Source organism: Octopus bimaculoides, chromosome 3, assembly GCF_001194135.2.
Source record: "Octopus bimaculoides isolate UCB-OBI-ISO-001 chromosome 3, ASM119413v2, whole genome shotgun sequence".
In the NCBI taxonomy this organism is placed as follows: Eukaryota; Metazoa; Mollusca; class Cephalopoda; order Octopoda; family Octopodidae; genus Octopus; species Octopus bimaculoides.
Window position 1 is genome coordinate 142,803,481 of NC_068983.1, and position 24,788 is coordinate 142,828,268.

Genomic DNA, 24,788 nt, shown 5'->3' on the forward strand with positions numbered 1-24,788 from the left:
ATATGTATATATATATACATATATATTTATTTATATATGGTAAATGAAAGACGGAAGATGGAATATACAAGAATTTCTTATTAATCATGACAATTGTTTCGATACATCTCGCATGTGTGTATATATTGTTACGTGTCAGACAAAAGGCATCAGCGAATGAAACAACAACCCGTAGGATTTTAGATGTGTATTGATATAAATGAATGGTATAAAACACAGATTGAAGGCAGTTCAAAGCTGTTATAACCATTTGAGTCCAAAACACAAGCTGTCATATGTAGTTTGAATATATATATCAGTTCTTAATGACAGGTGGATTTCCTTGATTCATTGCGAATCCTCAAAAGGCCATCGAAACAAAAGGGAGGTCACCGTTACCTTTTCTTCTTGTGTTGTAGTTTACTGTTTATGTCATTAGTAGTAGTAATAAGCCCTTAAAAGGTGATAGTGGTAGAGAGAAAAGAGGAAGGAAGACAGAATGGTACTTCATTCTGCGTGTCATTTCAACAGCTGTGAAGAAAGACAGAATGACACTTGACATTTTGAAATGAGCTAGTGATAAACATTAGTCGTCTCTGGTCCTGGTCATCTCATTAAACTCCCTCCACTAACTGCTCTTGGCTTACGAACCTTCTGTATTTATAATTCTTGCAACACAACAAGAAAGAGGGACATATCACTCTGAAAACAATGGAAGCTGCTGTAGGTATCTTCCTTATCTCCTGTCAACTATTGTTTGCATAGGAGGGGTTAAATCAGCTTGGTATAGGCCGTGTTTTGGATGTCTCAGCAGTCAATTATTGGTGTCCATGAGCAAGTGCTGTGGTATGTCAAAAGGGAATTATGTAGATTCAGGTTTGAATCAATATGCTTAAATGAAAATCCACTTTTTTCTTTCCAAGTAAAACATTTTTGTAATAATATATATTATATATATACATATATATTGTTTGTGTATATATATGCCCAGTTTAATAAACACAGGATTTGTAGGTAAGCTACTATAAATTTTGTACTTGAATAGTATAGTAATCAGTTGGGCTTGTATTGCATGCTGTGTGCTATCCTGAAAAATTGCGGGCTAGTACAGGACACACTACTGAAGCCGATCAGATTATTGTACTGCCCAAATATCAAGCATATGGTAGCTCAACTATAAATATTGTGTTTATTATATGATACTTATCTCTCATTGATTGGAGTATTTTTTTCTTGATACTACCAACAACAAAACAGCACACACATGCACATACCAAGCTTCTGCAGTTGCATCTATCAAATTTTACTCATAAAGACATCAGTCAATCCAAAATTATGGTAGAAAATACTTGCCCAAGGCACTGTGTAATGGTATTGAATATAGAAGCATGTACTTGCAAACTGAATTGCTAAACCACTCATCTATGCCTGCACCTATATTTTTAAGTACTTATAGTCATCTATATTTTTATTGATACAGCTACGAGTGTGAAATTATTCAACATTTGCTGACCACACAAATTCTAGTTTCAGAACTTGATTATTTACCAGCATTGTTACAACTTCATCAAGCACACACAAAGTTGGCACAATGGGGTACTTGCTTACCAGCTAAAGAGGTAAACAAAATTCATCTTTTTTCTAATTAAAAAAAAACAAAAAAAACTTGCTTATTTTTCACTTTAAGAAAATTCTTATGTTTCAAAAACTATAATTTACACATGTGATACAAAGGAACATTTTTATCATTAAACGCATTATGTTGATTTCTGTCTGAGAATTTCATTAAAGTCCCAAGTCTCTGTTGAAGGCTCAGTCATTTACATTTTAATTCAGTGAATAGGTACTGGAGCAGGCTGGTTACACTTAACACAAAAACTAATGTTAGGGTGCATTGGCATCATTATTTGTCGAATCTTCTTTTGAGCAGAGTACTGGTATCTGTTTTATTAACACTGGATAAATGAATGGCAAAATTTGTCCTTGCAGTATTTGCACTCAAAATCATGAAGCACCAAATTAAATACTATAAATAATGGTTTCTGTAAGTTGAGTTGCTGAGATCCCAGTCCCCACCCCATCAGCTCCATGAACTACTATATTCTATCAGAAAAGGAGAAAATAGTCAAGTGACTAAAGTTTTGAATTCAAATTGATTATAAGAATGTTATTGTGTTCAGAGGTAATATACTTAAAACTTCATGTAACCTTTCATTATGCTATTGAGAAAAAGTATTATATCCAGTAGCAATGATACTTGAGATAAACCAATATCATGTTACTGAGGTCAAATTTGACAACTCCAGTAAGCACCAGCCCTTAAATATCTCTGGATCATTAACTTTTATAGAATTGTAACAAATTCTAAAATTTGCAAACCAAATTCTTGTGATACGAAGGCATGAGAAATGTGTAAATGAAATAGCCTTTATTTAATGCTCAAACTTTTTGTTTCTTAGCAAAAGGGTCTTGTCTGAAACATCAAAACATAGTTTCTCGCAGCACACAAGCCTATTGGCTTTTTTTCCCCACTGCAAATAAGGAATAATTTCATTGGACTCGTGTTTTTCCTAAATTAACTTTATTTTAAATAATTATCAATAATTGATAAAATTCTTGGTGAATTGACTCTTTGACCAATTGCATTTCCAGCCTGAAACTACTTTCTTTGGTAAATGTCTTTCATAAATTCTAAAGTTACATATATAATCAAGAAATAAATATAAAATATTTTTTAATAATCAAATTTTTTTGATAGATTTAAAAAAAATTCCTATTTATAATCTTTTTTATTTTGTTCAAATTTGATCTGTGTTCTAATAGAAGTGAAATGGTTTTGAGATTAAGATGTTGAATTACTCTCCTCATGGTCATAAGTTAAAAATCTTACTAAAGCCATTGTGTTTGTACTCTAGAACAATTATATATCATTATTTGCTATAGTAAACAGTTGGTTTTACTTCTACATCATAATTGGGTAGTTTTCAATAAGAAAAGCATTTAATTACAAAATTACTCCTACAAAAACCATTCTATTTATGCAAGCATGCAAAGATGGATTTAAAAAGGTAAGAATTGAAGAAAAAATATTGGTGTTTCGTAGAACTCATGGGATCCTCAAAAAAACTAGTTTGTTGGGGAGAAAGAGCAAGTGAAAGACAAATGTAATATCGACTGACACTTAGCTTCTTCTGGACTAGTTTACATAGCTATACATAGATGTTGTAGGTAGACAATGCTCATCTTTGTAAACAGTGGGAGCACTGCAGTGTTAATAAATGCATTACTATCTTGTAATATTAAATCCAAGTCCTGTTGTGGGACTGGAGAAAGCAAAATGATGCTCTGAGTTTAGTTTCAGACCAGTCACTGTTCCAGTTAGAATCTGAACAATGGTTGTCATAGGCTGCATGTGCTGGCTGATACGCAGCAGTTCAACTTGTCAGCTGAAGATAGGCAATAGCCATGATCCTTTTCAGAATCTTCAAGACTGGTAGAAAGAATGGAGGGTGTTATCCTCAGACATGAATGACTCTTAGTTTTGAATGCACACAACAGAATGGACCTCAATCCATCTCCTAGCTCAACACTACCATGATGCCTAAAAGCAAACGAAAGGCAATGTGATTAGTTGTAATTAGCTGGTTGATAGTTTCAGCCTACAAACCAAAAACTGGCTTCTATACACTTCCATCAACCGAATTTCATTGGCAAAGCTTTGGTCAATGTGAGGCTATCATGAGAGATAGGTACTCTAGATTCCATATGCTGGAATTGAACATAAAACTAGATAGTTGCGAAGTGGACTTCCTGAACCACTTGATCATTGCTGCTGACAATAAAGTCACTTGACTAAAAAGAATTTTGTCAAAGCTTCAGTTTGCATGGCCTGAAGCTACAGTGTTCTAATAAATAAAATCCCATCTAATAGTTAAACAAACACCTTTATTGATTTTTAAAAACTCTTTTTCTTACTTATTGTCAGCAATAGAGGAAAGACAATGCAGCTGGTATCATCTAAATATTGTTTAATTATTTCACATAGATAATCAAATAATGACCATGATGCAGCTCTCTCTCTCACACATACACACACACACATACACAAACTCACTCACTCACACATGCACACACACACACAGTTATTATTTGAGACATATGATATTTCAGGTTGAATGTTTCTTTTATGTATTCTTTATATATTTTTATAATTATCATTGTTATTTTTTTTTCCTTTTATAATTAAATTGTTAATGAGAAAAACGTTTATCTTGATTGAAAATGTTCCAATAGTAGTTTACCACTTATTTCTCCTATTTACAAGTTAGCACCAGTGCCCAGTGTTGGTCCTGTAGTGGCCAAATGCACTGTGCCTGCTGCTGACCCTATGGCTCACACTGCTAGTCGGGTAAGTAGTTACTTGATGCTTTTAAAATTAAAGTCATGATGCTGAAATTGTTGCTATAGAAACACATAGTTGGTATTTTTCAATCAGGATTACTTTCCTTTCGTTTTATTTTCTTTGTCTAAAAGTGTACACACACACACACACACACACACACACACACACATTCACAAACGTCTGTCCATTCAGCCTTCCACATCCACACAGTTATAACCCTCACCATACATACACCTACTCATACACACTGTAAAGTCTTGTACAACTATGATGCATTTGAAGTTCCACAAAAGAATTCTTCTTTGTGCATTGATTCAGGAGAGGATACATGACAGCAGTTGCACTAAACTTTCTTCAAGCCCATGGGAAGACTTGAGATCAGTGCTTGCTGTTGAGTGAGAGATAAGTTCCCATTGAGTCGATACTCTGATAGTTTCAGTTTCTGGTTGCAGTTATTTTACATCACATCACTAATGCTCCATTTCCCATCACAACCTTAAGACATGAATATCACAACAGCCATTTCTCCTTCTTTTATAAATTAAAGTCTTGGGTTTACTCAGAAGAGAAAGTAGTTATTCAGTGCTACTCTGATACTTAATAAAAGTTTAAGTGTCTTTGCCAAGAGCCAGTGAGAAACAAACATGCTTTCAGTCTTGTTACTTGTAAACTCTCTAGTTATATAGCTGATCATTTTTAAAACCATGAAGGTACACTACCACCTTGCCCTTGGATTTTTTTTACAGAGTCCACTTTGTTGCAAGTATTTTGACCAAGTCTCCGGTCTAAGGATGACTCACACCTTTCCTCACAGTGTCTAGGAGGATGTAAATCAGAAAAACAAAAAAACAAAAATTAAGAAATAAAATCAGTATTTATTATCTAGCAGTTTATTAACATGTTTTTGCTGTCAGTGTTTATAATCATGCTGCCTGGCATTCTGTATAATCTTATCTTAAAATTTCACAGATCTATATCTGTTTATCATTTGCTCTATGCTACAGTCAGCAAGTTAAATGGTAATTTCATTTTTGACTCTTAAACCCTTTAGTGTTCAAATTAATGTCAAAAGTAATCCTTATTCATGTACACGTTAAAAAATTAATCTGGTATTATCTTGTAACTTCAAGATTTGAGAGATGTAATTGTTTATTTTTAGAATGACATTGCAGGGTAGATGTGAGATACTGGTTCTGGCCAGTTTGGGCATAAAAGGAGTAGAATATTTGGTCCGGATATAGCCGGTTTAAACACTAAAGGGTTAAAGAAGTTAATAACTTTCAAAACTGGTAGGGGGCTTAGTTGGAGTTATGCCATTATTAATATTTTGCATTAAGACTAAATATGGTTTTAAAAATATTAATAGTATGAAGATTAAATATGCTTTTACATAGAGAAACATTATACACATTCTTTTATTATTTCATCAGTTCCATTTAGTGTGTGTGTATACATATGCATACTAAATTTTATTCATAAAGTTTAAATTGACCAAAGACTAGAAGATATTTGCCCATAGTTCTACACACTAGATGTGTGGTTGTGAAGCGAGTTTTTTCACCACACATTCATGCCAGTACATCATGATCATCATCGTTTAACATCCACCTTCCATGCTGGCATGGGTGGAACAGTTTGACAGGAGCCTGAACCAGATTTCTGTGTCTGTTTTGGCAGGATTTTTACAGTTAGATGCCCTTCCTAACACTAACCACTCAGCAAAGTGGATTAGTGCTTTTTATGTAGCACAAGCACAGGTGAGGTCAGTTTTGGCAAGGTTTTTACAGCTGGATGCTCTTCCAAATGTCAACCAGTTTACAGTGTGGAGTAGATGCTTTTTAAGTGGTACCTGCACTGACGGGGTTACCAAGTAACTTGCAAGACAAAAATCTCTTGAGAGGGGAGGGGGCATTGGAAGAGGTAATCTTGTGTTAGATGATGAAAGGTTATAGTGCGACAGAAACAGGTGTCTTGCTGTAGAGAAGATACAAGGTTACCTGGTCGGAGAGAGAAAGAGATCTGGAATGAGAACAGAAACAGGTGTGTTGCCACAAAGGAGATACTTGGTTACCCAACCTGAGGGAAGTGCAGGAGAAGGAGAGAAAGAGAGAGAGAGAGAGAGAGAGAGAGAGAGAGAGAGAGAGAGAGAGAGAGAGAGAGAGAGTGGGAGACAGCTGGATAGAGATGGTAGCAAAGTGCTGGGCATACTCACAAGGGACAAGGATCAGAATATAAACAGGATGGTCGAGTAAAGACAGAGATAGGTATAGATGGTGGCAAGTGCCAGGGCATACCCTTGAGGTTTGAAAGTCATAGTATAAATGGCTGGATATTACCAAAGAAGCATGATTAGAAAGTGGTGAGGGGAAGTGAGTGGTGAAAACCTGAGTACATAGAGAGTAGGGTGGAGCTACCAGATAGCAATGATGCAGAAAAGCAGGGCTGTGAGGACAAGATTGAGAAGTGTGAGTTAGGCATAGTGCATGAAGGAGGAAATGTGAGGAAGAGAAAAGATGTGAAGATATAAGATTGGTTTGTTGGGTTGTGGTGTGTGAAAAGTTTTCTTGTTATGTGTGGGTGGAACACACAGGTCAGGGGCTAGCAGATAGCAATGATACAGTGAGACAGGGTCAAGAGAACAGGATTGGGGAGTGACCCATATATATATATATATATATATATAATGATAACAAGAACTTTTGGATGGAAATTCATAAATCCTTTAATTCATTGCTATGTACATTTTCACAAACCTCATGTTTTAATTGCTGTATTTCCCATCTATAAGATATTACAAATATGATTTGCAAAATTTATGGATTTCCAAACCAGTCAAATTTCCAAACCATGAAAGAACATTCTTATTTAGAGCACTTTGATTGTGAGCGAGCAGGACAATTTGAAAGAATTAAAATACCAGTTAATTCTGTACTCCGAAGTTTCACCATTAACGATTAAATAAATCAATTAATTAATCAATCAATTGATGAATTAACCATCTGTGGATCTTCAGTAGAATCGCTGGGATATATAATCAAAGTGCTCTAAATAAGAATGTTCTTTCGTGGATTGGGAATTTGACTGCCCTTTTTAGCATGTAAGAAGACCATGTATAAATTTTATACACTCATATATATTGTAAAAATATTTATGTCTACTGTCATTTTCTTACACGTGCTAGCCACTGGTATAAATTATTATTTTTAATAATTTTTACCTTTTATATTTAAATATTTTAATTTTGGGGTCAGATAATTCACTGTTGAATTTATATTCACTGCTATATTATTCTGGCTCGGCACAATGATTGAGGTCATTTGATTTGAATTCTTGATGTGTAAGGATGAAACTCAGTATGCACATGTTTCCTTTGTGTTTCGGTACAGATAGATATGTAAATGGAGGGGGAGCAAGACAAAGGCAGAAAGGGAGAGAGAGAGAGGGATATAGGTGAGAGGAAGAAAGAATGTATGAATATTATTGTAAGAAAATGGGATAGTTTTGTTTGTTTGCATAGAAATCTATGTAAAATTGATGATCAATTATATATGTGTGTGTGCAATCCATTTTAATGGGGTTAGATACCCAAGCGTGTAAGTCAAGAGTCAAACATTTCAAACTTATTTAACAGAATGTACAGTTTGAGAGTCTTTGATGTTAAGTTCGTTTCTTACTGATAAGTTTAAAAAAAATTTCTGGATGTTGTGATTTATACCACACTTCTCTATACAAAACATAACAGAAAATATTTTTAAAGTACTCTTCTCATGTGAAGAGCTGCATCTCTCTATGGTTTACATTACAATGATTTCAGCATCTTCACACCACTATATTATTAATATAAGCACTATTAGTAGCCTGAAACTATATCTATTGTACTTGTAGCTTGTTATTGTATGTGGCTCAGTTCTTTCCTTTATGTTTTCTAATTATTTTGATGTTGTAATCGTATATATAAACAATGATGAGAGAGAGAGAGAGGAATACTAATGTTCCATGTAATCTCTAATAATCTGTGTAAAAAAATGCTATAATGTGCAAATTCCTCTTCTCTTCCTGTGATAAAACAAATAATGTAGGAAATACCTTTTTTCAGATTGCACTAGAGTATGCCTTTATTTTAGTTTTTACATTGTCTTTATTTTTAACTGAATAAAATACAGCTGTATATTTAACATCATTAATATTAGGAATGCTGAAATAGTAAGACATTGATTTATATTAATACGCAGTGAATAGGAATTAGTTTATTAAATGTGTTGTTTTTGCTGTTATTGTTGTGGCTGTCACCATCACCTACCACCACTGTCGTTGCTACCATTGTTGTATATTATTGGTCCTTCTTGACTTCATCCAGTTTTTTAAAATGTGTTGAAGAAAAGTTGAAAATGGATTTGTCAAAACTGATATATATATATATATATATAATTATGCACATGTATGAATTAAAATTGTTATTAAAAGAAGTATATAAATGGCTGATCTCAAAATGTTGAGCCTCTTGGAGGAAATGACAATAGATTGAAATGATTGATGATTTGTTATACCCAAGAAGACCTGTTCATCTTGACAAAAGTGAAGCTCTAAAAGCATTATGTTTATACACTCACTGGGCACCCTGTCTATCCCTGTCAAGCCTTCCCAACCCCCTCCTCTTTCTAACACCCATACCTCTACTCATCTGTATTCATTATTCAGCTGCTATAATTATATGAGCAGAGTATGCACATACTTAATCCTCACTTGTGCTGCAAGTTGCCTCCCCTTCTCCCTGGCACTATTTCCTTCTAAAATCCATCCCTTATTCCCAGTATCACCCCTTTCCACTTTATTATCTACTAATAACACTTTTCCAAGCCTTCAGTTATCTCTCCCTCTCCTCTGAATTGCATCTTAGGACTGCTATGCCTCATCTTTAATACCCTCTTGTATCTGCTATCATTCTCAGCACACTCTCATATCAGCTGTTGATAACCTCCCCCAACTTTGTCACTGATTCACTGTAGACATCCCTTTGTACCTCTGTCATCCATCTCTGTCACTGTACATCTGTCTGTCTGTCTCTCCTACCACCCTCCACATCATCTCCCTATTTTCTGATCTATTTACTCATTTCTACCCTTCCTGTACTGCTACTTATCACCTCCTCCTTTCCTAGCTATTCCTATTTCTTTCCCCTTCATTTCCTACATACTGATCAACCATTCAGCGCACTTCCACTCTTCACTACATTCACCTCTATCCCCATCTCAAACATTCTGTTACTTTCCTCTCACACTCCAATGAACTTATCCTCCTACCCTTCCCAATTTTTTGTCTGTAGTCTCTCTTATACTTGTTTTCTTGTATCTTGAAAATACTTTGACATCTCATCACCATTATCATCTGTCTTTTTTCAGCTGCTCCTACCCACCTTCATATAATGTGAGGTAGCCATATATCTCCTCTATAACCAGACCCCTGTGTCTGTCTGTCATAGTTTAGCTTCTCAACACCTGGCATAAAGCCACCTCCCTCTCTACCACAGTCCCACTCAGTTGAGGGGATCTTTTTCTTTGTCTCACAAATTATATGTGCCTGTCATGAAAATGGCACTCTGTAAACTCTATAAAGTGTTTAGCATGAACATATTACATGCAGAAATTCTATGTATTTGATAGGGCCAGCTATTTGTCACTTTTTAAGTTTTATTTATTGATATAAACCAGTGCTTCCCCAAGTAGACAGCACTGCCTCTCGGAAGGGCAGTAATAGATAAAATAGTTTCAGGGAATGGTATAGCATGCAAATGTTCTATAGGGAATATTTTAGACACATACTGAAAGAAAAATACTACTATTATCAGAATCTTGTTGTTGAACCTCAGCTCAGACTTGACTAAGTAGATCTATGATTAAAACTATTCCAGACATAACTTTCATGTCCTTTTAAAGACATGTATCATTACACTATCCAATGTATCCTTACCATTTTTTGAGACAGTAGAGTGTGAATTGAGTGTAGTTTGGTTACTATTTCTAGTAGGCTGAATGACCACATAGAAACACCCTTGTTAATTCAATACCATATTTTCTGGTATACAAGTTGACTTAGTATATAGTGTAAACATGTAGTGTAAATATTCAAACATCATCACTATCTTTCCAAATCCTGATGCATTTAACATGGAATTTTTGGTACTTCAAAGTCATATGGATATAAGTCAACCTACTTTTTCTCATTGAAAATTTTGGTTTGAAAAATTTGATTTGTATGCTGGAAACACAGTATTGCAAATTATAGCCATGTGGTGGAACTTGCTACCAGATTTAAAAAATTGATGAGATTTCAAATTGTCTGTAGGGGTACTGAAGCCATTGATACACTTAGTTGTGATAGTACTGCCACAAGTGATTTTAACCAGCAGTCATTGGTTTTTGAATATCTTCTAAAAGAATTTTGAATATTATTGTACTTTTACTGTTATCATGTAAGGTGCCATTCAAACTAATATTCTTGATAAGGTTTCACAAAGGACGAGTTAGAAGCTTTGGAAGATAAGTTATTAATTCCATAAGAGTTTTGGATCTACTTTTTGAAAATATTGTCTGAAATCACAAATTACTTGATAAATATGTGTTTGTGTATGTTATTCTTTAAAAACATCAGGTATTGTCTGTAATTATAATGAATCAAAAATATGCAGAGATTTTGAAACATTTTTAATACTGCATGCTGTACTAGTTCACGCATGTTTCTAGTAGAGATGTCTTTTAAAATATCATAGGTAGTTTATAAATACTCAACTGATATTTGATGGCAGAATGCTTTTTTTCATTTGTCAGTTATGTTTTTAATTTATTGAGTATCTTGCTATTATTTTATGTTCTTTTTCTACTGGAATTTTCTTTCTCTTTTTCTATCCTCTATTTTCTCATCTGAATATTCTTTTTAAAAATAGAAAGTAGTTTTGTATGTTGTCAAAACATGTTGTGATGGAAATTCATTTTTATTGAGTTTATATACTGTGTAATGTAATTCATTTTCAAAGTCCCAATTTTAATTCCCTAGGGCTTAAAAATGTATTAAATTTTATTCATTCTATATTCTAATGTATGGAGAAATTAGCAAGTTTATTATATAACATGCAGCAAAACAGTGAAAGCATGTTGCCTGGTTGTTGGGGTGTTGTGCTCACAATCATAAGATTGTAATTCAGATATTTAATCTGGGAAGTATGTTGTATTCTTGAGCCAAACACTTCATTTTATGTTACTCCAGTCCACTCACCTGTAAACGACTAACCCTGTGACAGACTAGCATCCCATTCAGAGAGAATGTTGTGATCTTGCTCACTTATACTCCATGGAAAGTGGGTAACTGGCCCTATGAATCCTTGGACCTGAAGACAGTTATGTTCAGGGAATTATTTCACTGTTTCACAGCAAAACATCTATAATAATAAGTGCAAAATTCTGTCTGTCTCAGTCTACACTTGCTCTACATAGACATATACTTTTTTTATAATGGAGATGATCCTGGGATTGAAAATTTGCTCTCCATTGAACATCCATCATTGGGATCTGATTTAAAAGCTTTTGGGTTGCTATTTTTTGCCGGCAAAGCTTGGCTGATTCACACCATCTTAGTTGCTGTTTGTCAGATGATGTCAGAGATTAAGGGGGAGATAAATGACATTCATTTCGTTAATTTTTCATCGAGATAAGAACATTGGGAAAAATTGGCCAACAGTTGGAATTCAACTTGGGACTGGAACAATAGAATGATTGCATTACAGAATTAATTCTCATCCGTCCTTAACCTCTGATCAAACACCACCAGGGCACATAGTCATTATAGACATATTATAGTCAGGCTATTTAGCTCTCTTCAGAAGCTAGCTTAAAAGTCTGCATGGAGTGCGGCTTTTAAGCTATATGAACTAATGCTGTTTTCAAGGATTTTTATTTGGTTTTGTAAATTTGAATGTTCTGTAACATGTTTGCATTTTCAACATGCACATATATACACACTAGTTCTTTCCCTGTTTCTCTCTCTCACTCACTCACACACACACACACTCTCAATCATTTAATCATACACACAAACACAATATTGTGATAACTTATTTTCCAATAAACATGAAAAATTTCATATTGATTATGGACTGTATATTTTGTTTTGGATTTTTACTTATTCAGTACAGCTATTTATTTATTTCAAAAGTTGTATAGGTACTAAACAATAAGCTATAGTTATTTACATTGGATTAACAGCTCCTTAGCACATTCCTTGAATTCATAAATGTGACCAACTGACTGATTCAACACCAAAAATATGCTATTTTTCCATCTTGTCTAATTGTTTTAACTCACTACATTTGAATATGTTGGCTCTCCAGTTAACTATATATTCTCCATGCAGGATACATCCTTGCAAAAATTTCCACTTTAAATTACTTAATGATTGTTTTACACTCAGAATCTCTAGTCTTTGTCTTTTTAAAACTTTGGTAAGTACACATAAAACTGTGCTTTGCTAGGGAGGTCAGATGAGACTGAAGTGTGTTCAAGGTGTCACTCTACTTAACAAAGATCAGTCTCATTTCCTCACTTCTGACTGCATGTCCCCATCAGTTTTTAATCAATTTGGATTTCAGAGTTGTGCCCCTTAACTTTCTTGGTTATAATTTTCATTAATGCTTATGATATTTCTCTTCATTTCAGGTGAAATTTGAATTGATTGAAATTTTTCTGTTCACTACATTGTTATATATTGATTTCTTATATTAGCAGAAAATCACAGATTTGTAAGGGAGGGATTGTAATTGAATTGATTCCAGTGTGTGACTGGGAATTATACATATCACAGTGGCATGAAAAGAGAGGTCAACTGTCAGTGTATATGAACTGAGAAAGTTACAATTTCCTTGGATTTTACTGTTTCCTTTAGAGTTTATTATAAATTTTTGTGGAAGCTGAAATATTTCCATGGCCAAGACCATCTCATGTAATTGACAACACAAAGTGGTATGTTGTATGCAATACTGCTGCAAAATTGAGTTACTTTTGCAGCGCTGAGTCTAATTCCAATGCATTCTTGTTGTTTAGCCTTAAAACATTCCAGCCTTGATCAAAAACATTCCATCCATGATCAAAAAACATTCCAACCATGACCATCCTCTCTTTTCACAGTTACATAGGACTATATTATCTATTTTGTCCCGTCTTTATAGAAGATAATAGGGTGTGATAATAGGAAGATTTAGCTGCTATTTCTAGTAGATTGAGTGATCAAGTAGTAGCTTCATCATTTTAGATATTTCAATGATACTGCTACAAAGCTAAGTTATCATCCTCTGAGTATTTTCTGGAACTTTTTCTGCATCACAAGCATCATGATCACTATCACCCCTATCATTAGTATGTTGTGCTTTTCCATCCAACTAAAACTTCATGTTGGATTGGGTTGGGCAGGTCTTCAGCTTACGGTTATGTAGCCATTGCCCTGTCTTAGGAAAAAGTACATAAATTTGCTTCCTGAAAACAGTTTTCAATCCTTTACCACAAATTCTGATTTCATAGCCACTTGTTTTATAGTTACTTCAAGAATATGCTTGATTCATAAGAAAATGGTCCAGTATTGAAAATAAATTTAAACTATTATGGAAAATGGATTAAAAAAGTAAAAATTTTCCAAAAGCTAATACATCAAACAATACTGTAGAGTCATCATTATTATTTACAATATATTTTATTTCATTTCAGACAAAACGATCAGCATTCAGTGTTACTTCGAGCCGACAGAATTCTTGTTTAACTCTTTTCACATGGCTCCTTAAATACAAGAATTTACTCCTGTCCAAAGTGAGTTGTTGTTATTATTATTATTATTATTATTAATGTTTGGAAAACGAGGACACTTGTTCATGGCTCATAAGTTTTGTTTGAAATTTGTTGTTTTAAAATTTAGTATTTGAATTTTTGCTGGCCTGTTTACTAAATAAGCCAGCTCACTTTTCTTACAAGTTGGTTTAGTAAAAATGGGGGAAAGAAATATTGAGCTGTAGAGGTGAGATTCGCCACAGAGGATGAGACCAAAAAGCACTCGACAACCTCACTAATGAATGACAAACTGATACTCACCCACTTTTAGTTTAGCTGAAAGGTCTTTCAAATAAAAATGATAAACATGATCCCTGAAATCAACATTTGCTGGTTGGTGGCAGTGGTCCTCTTCAACATAGAACAGAATACCAGTATTTTGCGGATACGAAGACTACAGAAACAAAATTGGTTGAGCCAAGGAATGGATTTGTTGATCCAAACAAATAGAGCTAAGTGTCAAAGTAATTCCAAACGTAACAATCCTACCTGATGGCACAAAGCTTCATGTGACTGTTGAGAGTAAAAGGGTTATTATTACTACTATGGCTTGTGAGCTGGCAGAATCGTTAACACGCTGGACAATTCGTCTGTCTTTATGCTCTGAGTTCAAATTCTACTGAGGCTGACTTTGCCTTTCATCCTTTTGGGGTTATTAAATTTACCAGTGAAACACTGGGGTCGATAAAATCAACTAGTCTCCTCCCCTCCAATAGGTCTTGTGCCTATAGTAGAATGGATTATTGACCTGGCAGAATTGTTAGCATGCTGGGCAAAATGCTTTGCGGTATTTCATCTGTCTTCACATTCTAAGTTTAAATTCTACTGAGGTCAGCTTTGCCTTTCATCCTTTCAAGGTTGATAAATTAAGTACCAGTTGTGCACTGGGTCAATGCAATCAACTGCTCCTCCCCCTCCCCTAAAATTTCAGGCCGTGTGCCTAGAGCAGAAAGGATTTTTATTATTATGAAGTATACAAACTGGACAAAAGTACTTAGCAGCATTTCTTCTGGCTTTGCATTCTGAATTCAAATGCTGCCAACGTCAACTTACTTTTCATTCCTTTTGGGGTTGATAAAATAACTACCTAGGGTTGATGTAATTGACTAACCAATTATCTGAAAATTGATGACCTTGTGCCAAAATTGAAAAGAATTATTATTATTATTACTACTACTTCAAGGTGGAGGATAGTTGATGAGCAGACTCAGTAGAGCACTGAACATAATGCCTTGAGGTATTAATGTTTTCAATTCAAATCCTCCCAAGGTCAACTTTGTTTTCATCCTTTCAGAGTTGTTAAAATAGAAATCCAGTCATATACTAGGTTAATATAATATCATCATCATCATTTAACATCTGCTTTCCATGTTGGATGGTTTGACTGAGGGCTGGTAAGCCAGGAGGCTGTACCAGGCTCCAACCTGATCTAGCAAAGTTTCTACAGCTGGATGCCCTTCCTAACGCCAACCACAAGAGTGTAGTGGTTGCTTTTTATGTGCCTCTGCACAGCATGCCAATTCCCTATATTTGAAGCCTTGTACCTATGTTAAAAATCATTGTTACTTATGGATAGTAAATGGCAGAATTAACAGAATTTTGTTTATATTGTCTTTTGGAATTTTGTTACATCACACGAGGAGTGAGCTTGATGAAATAAGAACCAGTCAAGTACAGTCAGTAAAATGAACTGTACCCTCTGTCTTCAAATTCTGGGTTTTATCTTATATCAGAAATCATTGTTTATTATTATTGAAGTGTAGTGGATGACAGAATTGGTTAAGCATTTTGAGTGAGATGACAACCATCTCAGCTAAGTTTATCATCACAATAACTTGTGGAATGTATAAATATTTATCTCTTATGACATTAAAGGAACAAACATCTTCACACTATAATAATACAGTGCTTGCCTTTACATGTTCAGAAATATCCATCAACAGACAGGCAAATATAATATTGATTTTAGGAGAGAGACAGAAGATAGTTGGGATCTTTTCTTTTTGGCTGCCACTTTTCAATTTCTTCAGTTTTGTTCCAATTGATTTTATATTTGGTGTATCGACGAAATTTTTGTATTGTAATTATTGACATGAAATTCATTTTTGCCATAAATCAATAAATAAAGAGTTAATAGCATTCAAAGTTTGCAAATTTTGGGTAATTAAATCAAAAGCCATAGACATATAGGTGCCTTTCCATAGTAATAAGCCAAACTGTTAACCAGCTACTTACTCCTCTGTTGCTGCCTTGTCAAGCCCCATGGTCATTCTTCGCTTATGAAATGCTTAAAACATGAGGTATGAAGTGGTTGTGAGATGTGCTAAAAATAACAGCTAAGTAGGCCTTAAATCATGCACCAAACTTTTTTTTTTTTTGCAAAATCACGAATTCCTGTGCATAGAATACAAATTCACAAAAAATTTATGAGGGGTTATATGCAAGCACAAAACAGAATTCCACCAATATTTCATTTGTTTACAGTTTGATATTAAAATGTACAAAATGACAGCTTCCAAAATCCTGTTTTCTGACTGGGTAAAAATGATCAAACTTTAAATCTATGTAACGTTTTAAAACAAGTGAACAAGTGAATTAAGCCCTGAGATTCAGCATGAAAAACTACATCAATACATTTGAAAATCACTTAATAATAAAACTTCAAAAAGTGCAACCAAACAGAAAAAAAACTGACTACTGCAATGTTCACATTCTATTGAACACTATCAGTCGTGAAAGTGTCATTAAATAGCTATAAATAGATCGAGAGCATGCCATAGGAACTTATATTGTATTTTCCGTTGGTCGCTACGTTTTATGACGAATGTATATCTCAGTAATTATTGTAAAGATCAGGATGACTCAACTTTTAATGTAGAGTCACCCTATTTGTGAGTGATCTGTTGTTATTCTAAGCATGGAATTTTGTCAGTGAACAGGTCACGGTCTCAAAGCAACGAAAATATTTTGACAAATTAAATTTAAATCTTGAAGTGAATCTAACGATTTTTGTGTTTTTTAAGTGGCTTATAAACACCTTCCACGCTGCAATTGTTTATTTTAACATTTAACTCAATAATTATATATTCGTTCTTTCAGTTTAGTATTTACTTCTACGAAATCATTAACAAGAATGCTAATTCACCTTTAGAAATGAGGAATCTTTGTTCTAAACTTCCGGAAGATTATTACACACGGTAATAAAGCATTTCATTTGTTTGTTTTGCAATTAGAAAGTTATCTCCCCTGTACTTTTTAATGAAAATTTTCTCAAATCTACTGGGAATACGACCATCCTTGTGTAACCATTTACCATTATTAAGAATTATTTGTAAATATATACATTTAAATTTTATTGAAGTTGGTTTTATATAATCTTTCACAATTCCTATGAACACAATGATATAGTTTTTTCCCCATCCTTACAGGAGTTAAATGGTTTCGTAATTTTAAACTTTTGTAATTCAATACAGCCCATATCAATTTCTCTGCAATATAGGAAAAGTTTCTTTTAAGATTTTAGCTGTGCGTATTCTGCGGTAAACAGAGTTATCTACCCTACTTTGTGATCACTGCTTCTGATTTGATATTTGAATTTTAAAATGTTCGTCTGTTAATTTAATAACCTGTCACATTCTAACAGTTATTAAGAATTTTTATTCTTAACATTTTAATAGAACTGATTAAATACTGATATATGACAGCCTTGAGATATATAACTGCTGTGAGTATGTTATGTAGTCCTAGTTAGCTCTACTTGAACCTACAGTTTGCGTACCCTGTATATGATAGCCCTGTTCATCCTGAATTATAATCTATATTTAGATCTTATCTCAAATTCAGATAAATTAGTTTTCAGATTATCTTGTGAACCATACCATCATTGGTTATAGGTTTTCAATGCGTCAAATAATTTATTGTATTTCTGATGATAAGAATGGAAAGAGAGTCTTTGCAACTTGAGCAGGATAAATACTACAAGGTATAGGAAAGTAGGTTATACATCATTAGATGTATACCTGACTTTCCTATATAAAATTAAAAATATAAACGGAACGCTGAACTCCAGACTATCAACACTAACAACATTTATTCAGGTGGTAAATATATACATCTTTAGCTCTTGTTTGTTGTTACAGCTTCTGTGTGTGTGAGCATGGTTGTTGGGACGTTGGTATGTAGATGTAAGCGAGCTGTCGAGCGTAAGTCCGAAAGATGGAGAGAGACAGCTAAACACGTCCATGCTCAATCGCTGGCCAGCAAGAAAGAGACAGAATAGAAGCGGGAATGCTTGGTTGTTGAATTCCACGCATGCGTGAGACTACGCATGCGCACAGCGTTACTACAAAGGTATTATTTGATGCACCAGCTTTTCATCAGTTTTCTGACTGAAATGTGCATCTTTCACATAGACATACAACAGGTTTCTGTAAGATTCCATGGATCAAATTTCACATTTGCTTAAGGTGCAGCATAGTGGGATCAAACAAATACCACATTGTTGCAAAATAACTTCTTAATCATATATATATATATATATATATATATATATATATATATGCTTGCACCCAGATAGGCTGTACTTCAGCCTTTCCTGAAAGTTTGTTATTTTCTTCTTTACAAAGGTTTGCTTCACCTGGTGTAGCAGTAAATAATTAAAACAGAGATAGGCTTGTTTAATGCATATAACAATTTTAATAATTAGAAAGTCACATGGAGATATATGTTGATCTAGAACAGAATTTAACCTGTCTTGTTTCTCAGCAGCTATTTTACTGTACATGTGTGTGCTTGGATTTAGTGGAATAGATAGTGTTTCTAAAATGAAGATATAGTATTGCTGATAATATATATATAGCCTTTTTTTTGTGTGATAAAACAAACCATCTTTGTCTTCGACTGTATTATTCATTATTTTAACAGTTCTCAGAGTGAGTAGTAATTCTCATTCTTTGTTCACAGAATCACTAATTTTGAGAAGAAAGCAGACATTTTTGTATTTCTCATAGTTGCCGACACAAATGGTTTAAATCACTGTTATACAAACAATGGTTATTTTCACCCCAGTAGGAGTTTACCTAAACCTCAAGGCATCAACTCTTTCCCTTCAATCTTCAAATACCCTGCAGTAAGTTTGTATTTATTTGTTATTTTAAATGTATTTTTATAAAATTATTTTAATACATATCTCTGATTGTCATTCTATCAATATTAATATTAATCATTGTCATTTAATGTCTGTGTTCCATGCTGGCATGGGTTGGATGATTTGACAGGATCTGATGTGTCCAATAATTGCATTGTGCTCCAATTTCTTATTTAGGAATGGTTTCTATGGATATTCTTCCAAATTCCAACCACCTTACAGTATGGACTGGGTGCTTTTTTGTGCCACCTGTACTATTGTGGTTGCCATGCAGCTTTGCAGAACTATGAACCCTGTGAGAAGAGGTCAGCTTCATACTAGGGATGAGGAGATTGAACTATGAGAAGGGGGCACAGTGCAGGTTCTTGTAGAAGATCTGCTTGACTACTTGCATCTAGTAGGGGAAGAGATAGGTAATGGTGGCCTCAAAAGGCATAAGGTGATTCTTCAAATCAGTTTGCAAGATTGTGTGGGAAAGATGGGGAGGCAGACTGCCAAAATGAGTAGGGCTGAAGGGTGGATGAGCTTGATGGATTTGTATTTTGTCACCTGGTCTTTGCTATGTTTGGTCAAGAAATGTCATTCTAAATTGGCTCAACTGATCTACCTACAAACTAATACTAAAGAAAAGGAACAACTCACCATCTCTGTAAAATTTAGAACTGTGTCTTTAGTTTGTTGTGTTTATTTTCAACTTCTCTTGTATTGATTGCTTGGAGAGGTGACTATCCATTGGTACATTAAATGAAGGTATACTTCAGTGGTGCACCATCAAACCTGTGTTGTTGTAGGATTCATAATCACAAGTTAGCCTTGAATGTCTATGTTTTCAGTTCAAATTCTGCTGCAGTTTTTCATTCCTCACATGTCAATAGTGTCACATACTGAGGTCAGTTCAGTCAACCTAAATCTTGTTCACTGAAAGTAATTTGCATAGTGTTAGTTAAATGAAATCAGTATTATACTGATATGGTGACAAGTGACATCCACAAACTTAAAATTTTATTTGCTGCTGTTTTACTCCATTGAGATCTTTAATGCTTTGAGAAAGGCACTACTGTAACAATACATCTTATCTGTAAATCTAAGATTTAGTGTCTGTATATGAGAAATCAATATTACATTGATTTGGTAACATTTATATTTGCAAACATAGAATTATATCTGCATGGAATATTATTTCATTTGGGAGGTGGGGGGGATCTTTTTACTACAGATAAAAATAAATTGTATAGGAGAAAGTGTATGATCAATTACTCCTGTCTTCTCAGTATATTACAGGTGAAAGATGCAGCTGGTTGAGTCAATAGTTGCATCAGCTAAAGAGTTAGTTGTTAAAAAGTTCAGTCAAGTCACCAGTATTATACTAACCAGCTGTATAAAGATAATTGAGTAAACTCACTTTTGAAAGAGGTGGAAGCACTGTGTAATTGACAAGTGTTTCATTAACTTGAATTGCAGACTTCTAATCTACTCATGAATGTTGCTTGTGGATAGCTGGCTTAACTTTATACACAATATTTAAGGTGTTTTCAAATGGTGTCCTTTCACTTCTCTGATGGTACTCACATTTATTATTTGTAATAACAACAATTCGATTTGTTTTTCATTTAGGATCGCAATGTTCATAAGCACTGGCCAAATATTTTGATGATAATCAACAGAAAGAAGTCCCATGATCAAGGATCACAAGAAAAAGTGATCTGGTTTTATGACAAAGTAAGCATAACATTTTTATTGTATTTAATTCTTTTTATCACAATCCTACTTTCATTAACCTTTTTCATACCAATCCACCCAAGGCCACCTCTGATTTTTTTATATGAAATCACTTGTATTCATATTTAATTTAAATCCTTCTCTCGTAGTTTTGTGTAAGAACTTTTTGTTAGGCTATGTTCCAAACACCAATTAATACATCAATACATAAAAAAGTTATTTTATTGAATACCTAAACACACTTGTTATTTTCAAAATTACTTGAAACCATATTTCATTAGAAAGAGGGTCACAAAAGGCTTAAGAAACTACACTCACACACATTGATTGATTTTTTTTTTTAATTAGTCTGGGTACCTTTTTGATTACTCAGTGATGAAATAGGAATAGAATCTATTTTGTTAGATATGTATACTAAAGTAAGTAGTTCTGAAACTCTTGATCAATTCTGGTTGAGCAGTCCTATAGCATGCAGCTTTTCAAAGTAATGGCTAAATGTGACCTAAGAATGTTGTTTCAGTTATGCCAGACATATGCAGTGTGTGCAGATCACACAGGGTAGCTATTAGGGAAGTAGGTGGCCAATTTAGCTACTGCATAGGTTAATCAAGACCCAAGCTCACACCATTGGATTCACACTCTAACATGTACTGATGAAATGTATAGGGGTTCCATATGACAGTCTGGGTATGTTGTACTCTCTCCACAGCCAGTTGAGATAGGCTAGGTGGACTAGAATACAGCAGTTCCAATTTCTCTGCATTTATTTTTGAGTTTTTTTTCATGCAGTCTTGTTTTTTGACAGTATCCACAAAAGATCATCATTTCAGATCTATTTTGCATGCTTGCATTGGAAGGTTTGATATGGTTTGTGTTAGTTCTTGTATGGAGTTACTGTTCTAGAGAGGTCAGAAGACTACAACTTACTCAGATGCCTATTTTAGTATGGTTTCTCTGATTGAATGCCCTTCTAAATACCAACCACTTTACAGTGTGCTTTGTGTGCATTTTATTGTTGCATCAGCACTGGAGAAGTTGTTGTGTAATGTCCTCAGCAAGTCTAAAGAATCCTCTCAATACATCATCATCCTTTAACGTCCATTTTTGATGCTGGCATGGGTTTGATAGTTTGACCAGAGCTGGCAAGCAGGAAAGCTGCACCATGTTCCAGTCTGATTCGATGTAGTTTCTACGACTGGATGCCCCTTCCTAATACCAACCACTTTACAGAATGTGATGAGTGCTTTTTATGTGGCACCAGCACAGGCACATTTATGTGGAACAGGTGCTTTTTATATGGCATGCTGCAAAAAATAGTTTTCTGACAAACTTAAGCATTCAGCTAGCATTCAAGCCATGACCAATGGAAACTTCTTCACTGTTTCATGAAACAAATAGTTATACTCTCTGACACTTCAGAATACTTGTACAAGATTTGAACTTATGAATATATCTGTAGTTCAGTTTATTTCCCAACAGTTAAATCTGATTTTAGTAAATAAAAGAAAAATGTTAATCAAATACATCAATAAATGGATCATTCATCTGCTGCCTCTCTAATTTGTACATGTGGAAGGATTTCAGCCGTCAACAAGGTAGCAGATTGGCAGTTGATTGTGTTAGATAGAATAACAGTATTTGTTGCCGCTCTCTGTTCCCTGACTTCACATCCCACCTTTGCCTTCTGTCCCTACGGTGTTGATAAAGTACTAGTCATTTACTGGGGCTTGTTTTACTCTACCTCCTCTCTGAATTGGTTACATTGAACAGGCTAAGAAATGTATATTCATATTGCTACCCCACCAATCCTTTCGTCACCACTCTGGACCCACTAAGAAAGAAATATCAATGTACAGTTCATTTACAGTTTTAACCAAGTTTCTTGAGGATAACCTACTTATAAAGCATATGTAGAGGACCAGTAAATGTTAGTGTCTTAGACTCTAGTGAACTCAAAGGAACATGAATTACTGATACACAATCCAGTAGGCTGACTCACTATTGAATTCTCTCAGTTGTGACTTCACAAGACATAAATATTTTTGTAATGTCAGATTGTAAGAAAATAGTTTTAGTTCATTATAATTGTGTTTAACATTTCATGAAAATGTTCCAAAACACATAATAAATTGTTGTGACACTATCAAATGTTTAAAAAATTTTTTTAATGACAAGTCAATCTGACAGAATCGATTCTTCTCTCAGATACTGACTGTCTGCATATTATAAATACAAGAAGTGAGGTGCACTTAACTAGGAATGAACTCTGTTTCAAACTCTGCCATGAGGTTAACACTGGCATGTATTGCTTATATGTTTGATACAAAATAGCAACCAAAATATTAATTCAATTCTGTTATATGTAAATGATGACATTTATAATTTATTTTATTTTCAGAATGCTCACAGTACATATTTTATTACTCTTGTGGAATTTCGTATTTCTCTGGTTGTCATTACTGATGGAAAGAGGTCAGAGCGAGACTCTCCTATTAGCAACTTTTTGGCCGAATTCACAACCCAGTTAAGATGTAACAAACATTTTGCATCACTAAAACCTGGTTAACCACCATTATTTCTGTTAAATGCTGTATATGAATCACTATTCAAGCTTTGGGTATTTCTTGTAAAGTGAGGCTGCTCAACAGATTTTTTTTAATGAAATATATAAAAGAAGACACTGTGATAATAGGAAAAAAAAACAACAAATTAAAAAAATCCAACAGTTCAAATTCATACTTGTTTTATTGATATTTTTCAATTTTATATTTAGAATATTGAAATTATTATTTTATTACAAAACAGTAAACATTCAGGGAATCATAGCCTTTGCATTTTCATACTGGGTATTGATAGCCAGTTTGATAAAACAAATCGTAGTGAAACATGTTGCTTCTTGCTTTTACAATGAACTTCTTGCCTACATTAATTAGACTTTCAACTAATCAGCCATCATCTTTATATACTTCATTTACTTTATTTCTGTTTGTAGTACCAATGAACCTGTTAAAAACAAAAGCTGTGTTGTGATGGTAAGCTCTTGTGGAAGACAACCTTTAATGTTCAACTTCAGTGATTTGTATATGGTCCGTGGTATACAAACTTTTTACTGTCTTGATGTGTTGTCTACTGGCATCAGGCAAATTTGACAGATTGGTGTGTTTGAGACTTATGTTTTTCCTTTAACATTTACTTGTTTCAGTCATTGGACTGCATCCATGCTGGGACACCATCTTGTGCTTAGTCGAATAAATCAACCCCACTACTTATTTTTTTAACGTCTGGTACTTATTCTATTGGTCCTTTTTTTTTTTTTTACCAAACTGCTAGGTTACAGGGGCATAAACAAACCAACACAAGTTGTCAAGTGGTGGTGGTGGACAAGCACAAAGACATACATATATATATATATATATATACACACACACTCACACACGACAAGTAAACAGACACCCTTATAATCATCAAAATTTCTTTAAATCTGAAATTATACATTCAAATTATTTATCAATTGTTATAATGTGAATATTTAATATTTAGTAGACATGTCTTTTGCATTTTTCAATGCAAGGACCCTATTAGGCATGTTAGTGATCAGATGACGCATATTCTTTCATGGAAAATCTTGCCAAGTTTCATGCAGTAATCACAAAAGATCTGGCTTTGAAGATGCTTTCTT

At 34.1% G+C, this 24,788-nt stretch overlaps 1 protein-coding gene across 4 annotated transcripts in view; it reads left to right on the plus strand.

Annotated features, from left to right (window-relative positions):
• Nucleotides 1-24,387, plus strand: part of LOC106878288 (KICSTOR subunit 2) — a 56,198-nt gene extending 31,811 nt beyond the window's left edge. For 3 of the 4 annotated variants that reach the window (XM_014927467.2, XM_014927468.2, XM_014927469.2), the window contains exons 6-12: nucleotides 1,460-1,598; nucleotides 4,304-4,387; nucleotides 14,128-14,226; nucleotides 17,344-17,441; nucleotides 19,207-19,372; nucleotides 21,005-21,109; nucleotides 23,508-24,387. In XM_014927467.2, coding sequence (XP_014782953.1) covers nucleotides 1,460-1,598; nucleotides 4,304-4,387; nucleotides 14,128-14,226; nucleotides 17,344-17,441; nucleotides 19,207-19,372; nucleotides 21,005-21,109; nucleotides 23,508-23,675 — 859 coding nt within the window. In that variant the 3' untranslated portion in view covers nucleotides 23,676-24,387. The remainder of the gene's footprint in view (nucleotides 1-1,459; nucleotides 1,599-4,303; nucleotides 4,388-14,127; nucleotides 14,227-17,343; nucleotides 17,442-19,206; nucleotides 19,373-21,004; nucleotides 21,110-23,507) is intronic. The other variant, XM_052966601.1, reaches the window with a different exon arrangement.
• Nucleotides 24,388-24,788: the final 401 nt, after the last annotated feature.